The 12,402-nt window shown below is 45.7% G+C and overlaps 1 protein-coding gene across 14 annotated transcripts in view; it reads left to right on the top strand.

Annotated features, from left to right (window-relative positions):
* LOC101987887 (protocadherin gamma-C4) overlaps positions 1-12,402 on the top strand; it is a 183,832-nt gene that overhangs the window by 78,062 nt on the left and 93,368 nt on the right. The window contains exon 2 of one of the 14 annotated variants that reach the window (XM_026783384.1): positions 19-360. The exons of 11 other annotated variants lie outside the window; for them this stretch is intronic. In XM_026783384.1, the coding sequence (XP_026639185.1) occupies positions 19-360 (342 nt within the window). Of the gene's footprint in view, positions 1-18; positions 361-4,922; positions 6,735-9,308; positions 11,914-12,402 lie in introns of those variants that run through there. 2 more of the 14 variants (XM_013349449.2, XM_013349451.2) reach the window with 2 other exon arrangements.

Here is a 12,402-nt window from a genome sequence, read left to right on the forward strand (position 1 = left end):
GAGCTGCAGTTCTACTTGGTGGTGGCCTTGGCCTTGATTTCTGTGCTTTTCCTCCTGGCTGTGATTCTAGCCATCGCGCTTCGACTGCGACACTCTTCCAGCTCCTCTGTCTGGGGCTGCTTTCAGCCTGGACTTTGTTCTGAATCTAGACCTGTGGTTCCCCCCAACTACAGCGAAGGTACTTTGCCATATTCCTATAATCTGTATGGTGCACATGTCGGAAAGACAGAATGTAATTTTCTAAAATGCAGTGAGCCATTGAGTTCAGGACAAGGCCTTCTTTGCCCTGAGTCATCGGGGGCCTTGTTTCCACTTTGTGATCCCAGTGAGCCGACTTCCCACCCGGAACCTCTAACACAGGTGAGTTCCATTGAAACTTTTGCTTCTCTCTTCCTGAACTCCCCAACTATCTATAGTTACATGCCAATACAGCACGTTTTCTGGTTGCGTGAGTCCTCTTCAAACAAGTTCAAATGGCTCAAAGTTCTATTTCCTTTCATCAATGAAGATGATGTGAACTGTGATATAAAATGAGCTCCAGAAAGAAATGTAAAAGGTTGCGGGTTTACGGTGTAGTGAAACATCCACACAGTTCTGAGAGTGTGTGCTGTTAGCTTCACAACAGAGTAAGTGGACAGTTTTTTCAAAGTGATTGAAATTTACCTGTTGATTTTCACTTTTTTTGAGACAGAGTCTTTCTTTGTAGTTTCTAGGGTGGTCTTAGTTCATGACTCCCTTAGTTCAGACTTCCAGGCTGGCCTGGAAGTTATTATACTGTGTGTCAGAGGCCAGCCTAGAACCAGAGATTCTACTGTCTCAGTCTCCTGCAGGCTGGATTATAAATCTGAATCACCATTCTTTCTAATTTTGGTATACATTAGCAAACATTAAATTTAGAGTACATAGTAATTTGCCAGGTAGTAAGTGGCACAAGCCTTTAATCCCAACACTCAGGAGGCAGAGGCAGGTAGATCTGTTCGAGGCCACCTGGTCTACAGAGGAAGTCCAGGACAGCCAGGGATCTGTTATACAGAGAAGCCCTGTCTCAAAAACAAAAACAAAAAATAACAACCACACCACCAAAAAAAGTTACTTCATCCTTTAAGCTCATTGTTATCCCTCTTTACTGACTTCACTGCGAGCTCCCTTTCTTGTGTTTATTCCTCATGGTTAGCTTCTTAGACTTACCTAACAAAGTCAAGGCTTTTTGACTCCCCTTAAAAGACGTGAAAACTACTTGTGTGTTTGTGGAATGAAAGAGACTTGCTGAGTTCTTCAGACTCATCTCACTGAGTTCTATCACTTTGGGGGGGGGGGAACTGTGAGATCCTACAGGAAAGAAAAGATTGGGGTTGGGATGCAGTGGTGGAGCACTACTTACAGGGTGGGGTGCCATGGTGGAGCACTACTTACAGGACTGGGTGCAGTGGTGGAACACTACTTACAGGACGGGGTGCAGTGGTGGAGCACTACTTACAGGACAGGGTGCAGTGGTGGAGCACTACTTACAGGACTGGGTGCAATGGTGGAGCACTACTTACAGGACTGGGTGCAGTGGTGGAACACTACTTACAGGACTGGGTGCAATGGTGGAGCACTACTTACAGGACGGGGTGCAGTGGTGGAGCACTACTTACAGGACGGGGTGCAGTGGTGGAGCACTACTTACAGGACGGGGTGCAGTGGTAACACTGGAGTTATAGACTGATATGGACCACTATGTGGGTCCTCTGGAAGAGAAGCCAGTGCTTTTAACTGCTGAGTCATCTCTGTTTAGCCCCTTCCTCCAATTCTTTTTGTTTTGGTTTTGTCTTGGGTATGGAGGTTTTGGTTTTTGAGACAAGGTTTCTCTGTGTATGATTGTTCTGTAACTCACTCTGTAGACCAGGCTAGTCTCTACCTCCTGAGTGCTAGGATTAAAGGTGTCACCACCACCTGGCTACTTTCCTCTGATCCTTTATATATAATCTTTGAAATATTAAAGAAGGGATATTAAAATTTTAATATTAAATTTAATATTAAATGTTAAAATATTAAAGGAAGGGTAAGGAGAAAACACTGGATTCATCTTAAAATTTGAAGTCACAAAGGTTTTCCCACCATGCTTGTAGTGGGTTCTGAGTTAGTGCTTCTTAAAGGCCAAAGCTACTAGTTAGGTATGCATACAAGACTGCCATCTCATATTACGTCTTTGTTTGGTTTCCTCTGACAGTCATAATATAGTATATGACACCTTTAAGAACATATTGCTTCTTTGCATAACACCACTTACCACTTACTTCTTAGTTGTAGACATTCATTCTGTATTTTGTGTTCTTTTCACTAGATTATTACTTAACTTTAAATGAACTTTAGAATAAGAAGTGTATGATTGCTGGGCATTGGTGGCACACACCTTTAATTCCAGCACTTGGGAGGCAGAGGCAGATGGATCTCTGTGAGTTTGAGCAAGCCTGGTCTACAAGAGCTAGCTCCAGGACAGGTTCCAAAGCTACAGAGAAACCCTGTCTTGAAAAAGAAAAAGTGAATGCCCACTTTAAAATTTAATAATTTCTTTCTTCCTTTCTTTTCTTCTTGTCCTGGGGATTGAGCTCATGACCTCATACATCTAGGCGAGTTATTTTCTAATGGGCCATATCTCAACCCTTGAACTGTGTGAAGGTTGGGGATGTAGCTCAGGGGTAGAACACTTGCCTAGAATGCTGAAGTTCTAGGTTCCATCCCCAGCAAAACACACACACACACACACACACACACACACACACACAGTCATGATGAAGGATTGAACATTTCCCTTTTTCAAATGTTAATTTTTATTTTCCCAATACCTGCACATGCATCATATGTTCACATCAAAAGCTAAACCTTTTGTGAACTAGTAGAAAGGTTTAAATGGTCACATGAATGTGAAGTTTAAAACCTTAATCCTGCCTGTACCTTGTGACAGCACATATTTTGTCCCAATTCTTGGGAGACAGAGGCAAGTAGGATCTCCATGAGTTTGAGGCCAGCCTGGTCTACAGAGTGAGTTTCAGGACAGCCAAGGGCTACACAGTGAAACCTAGTCTTTAAACACACACACATACACACACACACACACACCTCTATCTTGTTAAGATTTTTACATAAATAGGTAAGGTAAGAAATATATAAATATCATCCAAGTAAAATTTTTGTATAGCACAAAAGTTTTAAAGAAACTATGAATTTTATCATTAAAATTGATAAATTTATTATATCTTCAAAGTAGGTACTCCATCTATATATTCATTTAGTCTAATTATGACCCATACTTGGTGGTGTGTGCTTTTAATCCCAGCACACTGGAGGCAGAGACAGGAGAATCTCTGTGAATTTGTGGCCAGTCTGGTCTATATAGTAGTTCCAGGACAGCCAGGGCTACATAATGAGGTCCTGCCAGGAAAAATAATGGAACCAATATAATTATGGAATAAACATGTATATCATACAAGTATAAAGGAAATGATGGATATTACATAACATTCATATCAAAATTATGTCTAAAAGTTGTAAAGACATGCAAAACAAAGCACCACAGAAATAAAATTATAACAATTTAGAGAGTGTGTACATCCAAAATTTAAAGTGAATTAGGTTAACATTAAGCTAAAACTCTTCAGAGAGTTAATACAGAAATATCATTCCACTTCATTTACAACTCAGATATTCACAAATTGTCATTGTTTTGCAATATAAATACAAGAAAATGCTTAGAAAATCTAAAATCACAATAAGAATCCAATACTATTTTCATCAATCATCTATAATCAAATATGTCACTGGGGAGGGGATTCACATGAGTAGAACCACTCCAGAGGCTGAGGCAGGAGTATTGCTTGAGTACAAGCCTTCAAGACCAGCCTAAGTGATTCCATTTCTGTAAGACACTTTCTCGAAGGAACAAAAAGAAGTAAGGATGGAAGGATGGGTGAATGAAGAAAGAAAAAAGAAAGATTGGGAAGAGGGGAAGGGAGGGGGGACAGAAGGAGAGGAAGCTTGAGAAAGGAACGGAGGGAAGGAGGGTGTAGTAACCATTTAGGACTCTGAGCGCCGCTGTTCACCAACTGAAAGACAAACTCCGCATTCCATCTGGATTTTCACGTCAGCAAGGACACAAAGCCCTGTGTATCCTACAAACTGGTTCCCGAGCAAAGCTCAACCTTTTAACTTGGAGTGCTCTGGCTTTCTCCTGAGGAATAAGTATCATCGGACAATTGTGGGAAGAAAAGAAGAGACTAGGGAGTAAGCGAGCACAAAAAGCATTCTGAGAAAATTCCGGATCAAAAGCAACAATGGCTGCCGGCACCAGACGCCCGCCCTGCAGAAGACTGATCCTCCTTTACGCGCTGCTAGGGATGTTGTGGGAGGCCAGGGCCAGGCAGATCCGCTATTTGGTACCAGAAGAGACAGAAAAGGGTTATATGGTGGGAAATATCTCTAAGGACCTGGGACTGGATCCCCGTGAGCTGGCGGAGCACGGAGTTCGCATCATCTCCAAAGGTAAGACTCAGCTTTTCTCTCTGAGCCCGCGGAGCGGCAGCTTGGTCACCGCAGGCAGGATAGACCGGGAGGAGCTGTGTGCCCAGAGCACGCCCTGTCTTCTAAGCTTTAAAGTCCTAGTTGAAGACAGAGTGAAACTTTATGGGGTGGAAGTAGAGGTGCTGGATATCAACGACAATCCGCCGAAATTTGAGGCTGAAAATTTGATAGTAAAAATCAGCGAAATCGCTGCCCCCGGAGCACGGTACCCACTCCCAGAAGCGGTTGATCCAGATGTGGGCATAAACTCCCTCCAGAGTTACCAACTTAGCCCCAACCAACACTTCTCTCTACACCTGCAAACCGGAGACGACGGAACTATAAACCCAGAGCTGATGCTGGAGCGCACCCTGGACAGAGAGGAAGAGCCCATTCACCACCTGGTCCTCACCGCCTCCGATGGCGGCGACCCGCGCCGCTCCAGCACAGCGCTCATCCAGATCACAGTGTTGGATACAAACGACAATGCCCCTGTTTTCGACCAACCGCTTTACCGCGTGAAAGTCCTTGAGAACGTGACCCCGGGCACCTTGCTGCTTACAGTGAGAGCTAGCGACCCGGATGAGGGTGCCAATGGGAAAGTGACATATAAATTTCGGAAGATTAATGAAAAACAGTCCCTGTTATTCCATCTTCATGAAAATACCGGAGAAATATCAGTAGCGAAAACTCTGGATTATGAAGAATGTTCATTATATGAAATGGAAATACAGGCCGAAGATGGTGGGGGACTGAAAGGGCGGACCAAACTGGTAATTATGGTAGAAGATGTAAACGACAATCGGCCGGAAGTGACCATTACATCTCTGTTTAGCCCCGTGAGGGAAGATGCGCCTCCAGGAACTGTAATCGTTCTTTTCAATGCTCAAGACCAAGACTCAGGAAAGAACGGTCAAGTTGTCTGTTCCATCCAGGAGAACCCTTCTTTTAAATTAGAAAATTCAGTAGATGATTACTACAGGTTGTTGACAACCCAGACTCTGGATCGAGAAAAAGCTTCTGAGTATAACATCACAGTGACGGCAACAGACAGGGGAACCCCATCCATGTCCACAGAAAGTCACATCACCCTGTACGTAGCTGACATCAATGACAACCCACCTGCCTTCTCTCAAACTTCATACTCAGTCTATGTCCCTGAAAACAACCCCAGAGGCACCTCCATCTTCTCGGTTACTGCCCACGACCCCGATGACAGTGAGAACGCTAAGGTCACTTACTCTTTGGTGGAGAACACCATCCAGGGAGCTCCACTCTCCTCCTACGTCTCCATCAACTCCGACACCGGTGTGCTCTATGCTCTGCAATCCTTTGACTATGAGCAGTTTCGAAATCTGCAGATGCAGGTGAGGGCAAGCGACAGCGGACATCCCCCACTAAGCAGCAACGCGTCCTTGACTGTGTTTCTACTGGATCAGAATGACAATGCTCCCAGGATCCTGTACCCCTCCCTCCCAACTGATGGCTCCACCGGTGTGGAGCTGGCACCCCGCTCAGCAGAGGCCGGATATCTAGTGACCAAGGTGGTGGCGGTGGACAAAGACTCGGGACAGAATGCCTGGTTGTCTTACCGTCTGCTCAAGGCTAGTGAGCCCGGACTCTTCACAGTAGGGCTACGCTCAGGCGAAGTGCGCACAGCTCGGGCGCTGCTAGACAGAGACGCACTCAAGCAAAGCCTCGTGGTGGCTGTCCAGGATCATGGCCAACCCCCTCTTTCTGCCACCGTCACTCTCACAGTGGCTGTGGCAGACAGCATCCCGGACATCCTGGCTGACTTGGGTAGTGTCGACACTCCTGCAGACCCTGATTCTGATATCACACTCTACCTGGTAGTGGCAGTTGCTGTGGTCTCCTGTGTCTTCCTAGTCTTTGTACTTGCACTGCTGGCCCTTAGGCTAAGGCGCTGGCACGCTTCGCATCTGCTACAGGCTACATCAGGCAGATTAACTGGGGTACCACCATCACATGTTGTGGGCGTGCATGGGGTTCAAACTTTCCTACAGACCTGTTCTCAAGAGTTCTCCCTCACACCTGACTCTGGGAAGAGCCACCTAATCTTCCCGCAGCCCAACTATGCAGACACGCTCATCAGCCAGGAGAGCTGTGGGAAAAGCGAACCTGTGTGCAGCTCAGTTGAGTCCAAGTTTCCCATTGATGACACTCCTTTGGTTCCTGTGAGTTTGGGTTTTTTCCCTTTATTAATTTATGATAATTAGCTCTCTGTTTTCATGTTGCATAAGTCGATGTTTACGTATTTGTAACCACTCAAGTTTTCACTGAGCCTAGTCTTTCAGTTGATTGGTCGGACATCACTGATATGATTTTCACTTTTTTATTATGAAATTCTTGTCAGTAGGGGCGGTTCCTATTTTCCTGCGTGGCTAGAGCGGCTTGGTTGGTCATGGTGACTCTCTACTGTCTCTCCAGCTGGAGTTCTCTTCCTGACATTAAGTGGCCATTGTTCCTCATGCCCCTCAGTGTAGTTCTTGCTCCTAAATAGTCTCCAGTGTGACACTTCTGTAAAGGTAAAATAATAGGTGACCCTTTCTTGGAGAAACAGCTGAAACCCCACAGTCTCTGCCCCCAAATTTCTATTTTATGACAGGAAAATACCTCAATGAACTATTGTTTTTCAGACCGTAAATTTGTAGAAATTATTTATGCTAAAGATCTTTTCTGAGGCCGGGTGGTGGTGGTGCACACCTTTAATCCCAGTGCTCAGGAGGCAGAGGCAGGCAGATCTCTGTGAGTTTGAGGCCAGCCTGGGTTCCAGGACAGGCTCCAAAGCTACACAGAGAAACCCTGTCTCGAAGAGCAAAACAAAAAAGAAATCTTTTCTGAGGGTGATTCAAGTTTTAGCTATGATTCCCAAACCCCAGCAAAGCCTTTTTGTCATTTCTTCTTTTAATGCTGAAAATTGTAGAATCCTTTACAGTAATGACATTAAAGGCTTGGGTTTCCTAGTGCTATAGTGTCAAGTTATGAAAAATAGCTTGATACTCTTCTTTCAAGTGTATGCTTGCGCAAGAGAAGTTGCTAATTTGAGGAATTAAAAATTTGTCAAATATAGGGAATTAAAATTTTGTCTCCAGCTCAATTCGCCAACCTCAAGAAGTAGTTAGGATGTAAGTTAGAAACTAGTATCCGAACCTTCTGCAGAAGAATCTAAAAAGATTTTCTTGGATTTTAACTATTAGGAAAAATAATTTATTACTTGGTTTTTTCAACATAAGGTCAACATTCAAGGATGGCATGCAGGAGAACACTTGAACATAACTTTGGAGATGGGAGTATTGCTCAGTGGCAGAGTACTTGGCTGTCCTGTGTGAGACACCCAGTTTCCCTGTGCCTGAAAAAGAAAGGGAAAGAGATGAAACCTCCAAATGTCTATTCTACAGCCTGGTGCCTGTCTTTAATCCCAGCACTTGGGAGGCAGAGGCAGGCACATCTCTGTGAATTTGAGGACAACCTGGTCTACAGAATGAGTTCCAGGACAACCAGGTCTATGTAGAAAAACATTGTCTAAAAAATGTGTTTTTTCAAGACAGGGTTTCTCTGTAGCTTTGGAGCCTGTCCTGGAACTAGCTCTTGTGCACAGCTCTGGGTTCAATCTGCATCACCTTAAAAATGAAGTAAAAGAAACAACTCTTTCTTTTGTATGCTAATAGAAGAAAATCAGAATTCTCTGGAAATCTAATTTTCTAATTATGTAGTATAGAAATTTTTCAAATTTCTCTTCTGAGGAGTCACATCTGTATTTAAATTAATGCATGTAAAATGCACATTAATTTGGGGAAAACAACACAGATACTCATGATGTATGTATCTAAGTAGATAACAGTCTACACAAAACATCTCTTCTCAATGCTTATTAGCATATGTTAATCATGACATTTTCATGCATGTGTGCAATGTGTTTCAATCACATTCAGTTCCCATTACCACCCCTCACCTCCACCGTACTCCCACCCTTCCCCTTCCTCTTCCGAACTGGCGCACTACTTCGTCCGTGTCTTTTGTGTGGTTTTTATCAGAGTGGTTTACAAGAGCACAGGTGAGGACATTTTCGTTTGTCTTGGTTTAGTTCAGTTGGCTTTTTGACTCAGGGTCCTGTTGTATCTCCCAGGCTCATCTTCAATTCTTTATCTTGTGCTTGCAGACACATGACTTCACACCCAACTGCCCCTTAGCTATAAAACCACAACATAGGTAACTGGGCTGATGACGGGAAAGGCTGTGGGAAGCAAGCAGTGCTGGTGCTCTTAAGCTATGTGTGTAGACAACAGATTGTAGAACATAAATAGGCTGGAAATGAAATTACTGGTGTTTTTGTTTCTTCAAAAAAGAAAGTGTTAAATTGCACCATATATTTTGAATTTTCTCCTCAATAGCCAGAAAGATCAATGCACACTAAACAAAGATTGGCTTTATGTTCATCACTGTTGAAGGTGGTTGGTTTGTCTGAGCTATACTTGAAGATTCATAACACAATACTTAATATTTTACAGTGTCGTGCAAATTTCCTATTGTACATAATTGCCTTTAAAACCTTAAATACATAAGTACTCACTGTAATCCCATAGTAAGATTAAATTTTGCGGCTATTGCATAGCTGCATATTCAGAATAATATATACATTTTGGAAAGGGATTTCTAAACAAGATAAACTGCAATTCCACTCAAAGCCTCTGGGCGCCGCTGTCGGCCAGTGCAGCGCAAACTCCAAAGACCCGGATCCCTTGGTCTCTAGGCTGGAATTTCCTAAGCAGAAACGAATACATTCCAAAGGGAACTCTCTTTCACAGAGACTAAGACACCGATTCCCAGACCCAAACTGGGATCCCGCTGTCCTGGGTTTAATGCACTACTGCCTCAGAAAACTGCACTCTATCCTGCTGTGAAGAACCGAAGACCCAGGGAGAACCCGAGCCAACAATGGGAGGGAGCTGCGCGCACAGGCGGCGCCCCAGCCGCCCGCAGGTACTGTTTACACTGCTGCTGCCTTTGTTCTGCCCCGCGCTGGCCAAGCCGGTCCGCTACTCCATCCCGGAGGAGCTGGACCGTGGCTCTGTGGTGGGGAACCTGGCCAAGGATCTGGGGCTCAGTGTCCTGGAAGTGTCGGCTCGGAAGCTGCGGGTTAGCGCTGAGAAGCTGCACTTCAGCGTAGACGCGGAGAGCGGGGACTTACTGGTGAAGGACCGCATAGACCGTGAACAGATTTGCAAGGAGAGAAGAAGGTGTGAGCTGCAGTTGGAAGCAGTGCTGGAAAACCCCTTGAATATTTTTCATGTCGTCGTGGAGGTTGAGGACGTTAATGATCACGCTCCTCAATTCGAGAAGAAAGAAACGCGTTTAGAAATTCTAGAAACTGTGTCAGTTGGTACACGAATACCCCTTGAGCCTGCCACTGACCCCGACATAAGTTCGAATTCAATTAAAGATTACCAGATAAGCCCCAACCCTTATTTCTCATTAATGGTTAGAGTTAATCCTGATGGCGGCAAAAGCCCGGAGCTGTCTCTTGAGAAACTGCTAGACAGGGAAGAACAAAGGTCTCATCGCTTGATACTGACTGCCTTGGATGGAGGGGACCCGCCTCGGAGTGCTACCACTCAGATAGAAATATCTGTAAAGGACATCAACGACAACCCTCCAGCGTTCAGCAAGGAGGAATACAGGACAAGTGTTAGTGAAAATTTGCCGCCAGGATCCTCCGTGTTGCAAGTGACAGCCACTGATGAGGATGAGGGCGTCAATGCTGAGGTAAGTTACTACTTTCGGAGCACGGCCCAGAGCACAAGGCACGTGTTCTCTCTAGATGAGAAAACAGGCGTGATCAAGAATAACCAGCCATTGGATTTCGAAGATGTAGAAAGATACACCATGGAAGTGGAAGCGAAAGATGGAGGCGGTCTCTCCACACAGTGTAAAATCATCATAGAAGTCCTAGATGAAAACGACAACAGTCCAGAAATAGTCATCACCTCTCTTTCTGAACGTATCCTGGAGAATTCTCCCCCAGGAGTGGTGGTTGCCCTCTTCAAAACGCGAGATCGGGATACCGGGGGAAACGGAGAAGTGACTTGTGACATAGGCAAAGACCTGCCTTTCAAGCTTCAGGCTTCTTCTAGCAACTACTACAAGTTAGTAACAGATGGAGCCATAGACCGAGAGCACGACCCACAGTATAATGTCACCATCACCGCCACGGACAGGGGCAAGCCACCCCTTTCTTCCAGTACAACCATCACTCTGCACATCACTGATGTAAATGATAACGCCCCGGCTTTCCAGAAATCATCTTACATAGTCCACGTGGCAGAGAACAACCCACCCGGAGCCTCCATCGCTCACGTCAGCGCCTCTGACCCGGATTTGGGATCCAATGGTCACATCTCCTACTCCATCATAGCCAGTGACTTGGAACCTAAATCGCTGTGGTCATACGTGACCGTGAACGCACAGAGCGGAGTGGTGTTCGCGCAGCGCGCCTTCGACCACGAGCAGCTGCGCTCCTTCCAGCTGACACTGCAGGCGCGCGACCAGGGCTCGCCCGCGCTCAGCGCCAACGTGAGCATGCGCGTGCTGGTGGGCGACCGCAACGACAACGCACCCCGCGTGCTGTACCCCGCACTCGAGCCTGACGGCTCAGCACTTTTCGACATGGTACCGCGCGCCGCCGAGCCCGGATACCTGGTCACCAAAGTGGTAGCGGTGGATGCAGACTCGGGACACAATGCCTGGCTGTCATACCACGTGCTGCAGGCCAGCGATCCCGGACTCTTCAGCCTGGGCCTGCGCACTGGCGAGGTGCGCACAGCGCGTGCCTTGGGAGACAAGGACGCGGCGCGGCAGCGTCTGTTGGTTGGTGTTCGCGATGGTGGACAGCCTCCTCTCTCGGCCACCGCCACGCTGCTTCTAGTATTCGCTGACAGCCTGCAGGAGGCCCTGCCAGACCTCAGTGACCGCCCACTATCCCCTGACCCTCAAGCCGAGCTGCAGTTCTACTTGGTGGTGGCCTTGGCCTTGATTTCTGTGCTTTTCCTCCTGGCTGTGATTCTAGCCATCGCGCTTCGACTGCGACACTCCTCCAGCCCCTCTGTCTGGGACTGCTTTCAATCTGGTCTTTGCTCTAAGACTAGGCCAGGGGTTTCTCTCAACTGTAGCGAGGGGACTCTGCCTTATTCCTACAATCTGTACGTTGGGCATACTGGAAAGGCAGAGTTAAATTTCCTGAAATGTAGCGCACCCCTGCCTTCTGCTGAAGACATAGTTTGCAATAGTTCTCCGGGGGCTTTAATTCCGCTTCACGTTGGGGATGATTTGACAACACATCCCGAGACTCTAACACCGGTAAGTTTCGTTTTATTCTTTAATAATCCTAGTTTCTCTTATTTCAGGCATAGTAACTTTGCTTTCATATCTAGGTTCATATTTGAAAAACTGGTAGCTAACTGTCACCATGTCTTCTCAATGGTGAAATGACAACTTTTCTTTCATAAGTTGATCTTATCCTTCAGTGGAAAAAATAAAGTTAACAAATTGGAGATACCTTGTAAGGCTCTGGTTGGCAACAAAAGCAGTAAAACTCTTGGGGCTGGAGAAATGGCTCAAGGGTGAAGAGTTCTTGTTCTTGCAGAGGACATGCATTGGGTTCCCAGAACCCACAGGGGCTCAGAACCACCATCGCTGTAGTTCCAGGGGATGAGGGTATCTGACACGGTTTTCTGACTTCCTTGGGCTCCAGGCCTTCATGTGGTACATATATATATATATATATATATATATATATATATATATATATATATATATATATACTCATTAAACACAAAATAATTTTTA

Source organism: Microtus ochrogaster, chromosome 18 (assembly GCF_000317375.1).
Source record: "Microtus ochrogaster isolate Prairie Vole_2 chromosome 18, MicOch1.0, whole genome shotgun sequence".
Taxonomy (NCBI): domain Eukaryota; kingdom Metazoa; phylum Chordata; class Mammalia; order Rodentia; family Cricetidae; genus Microtus; species Microtus ochrogaster.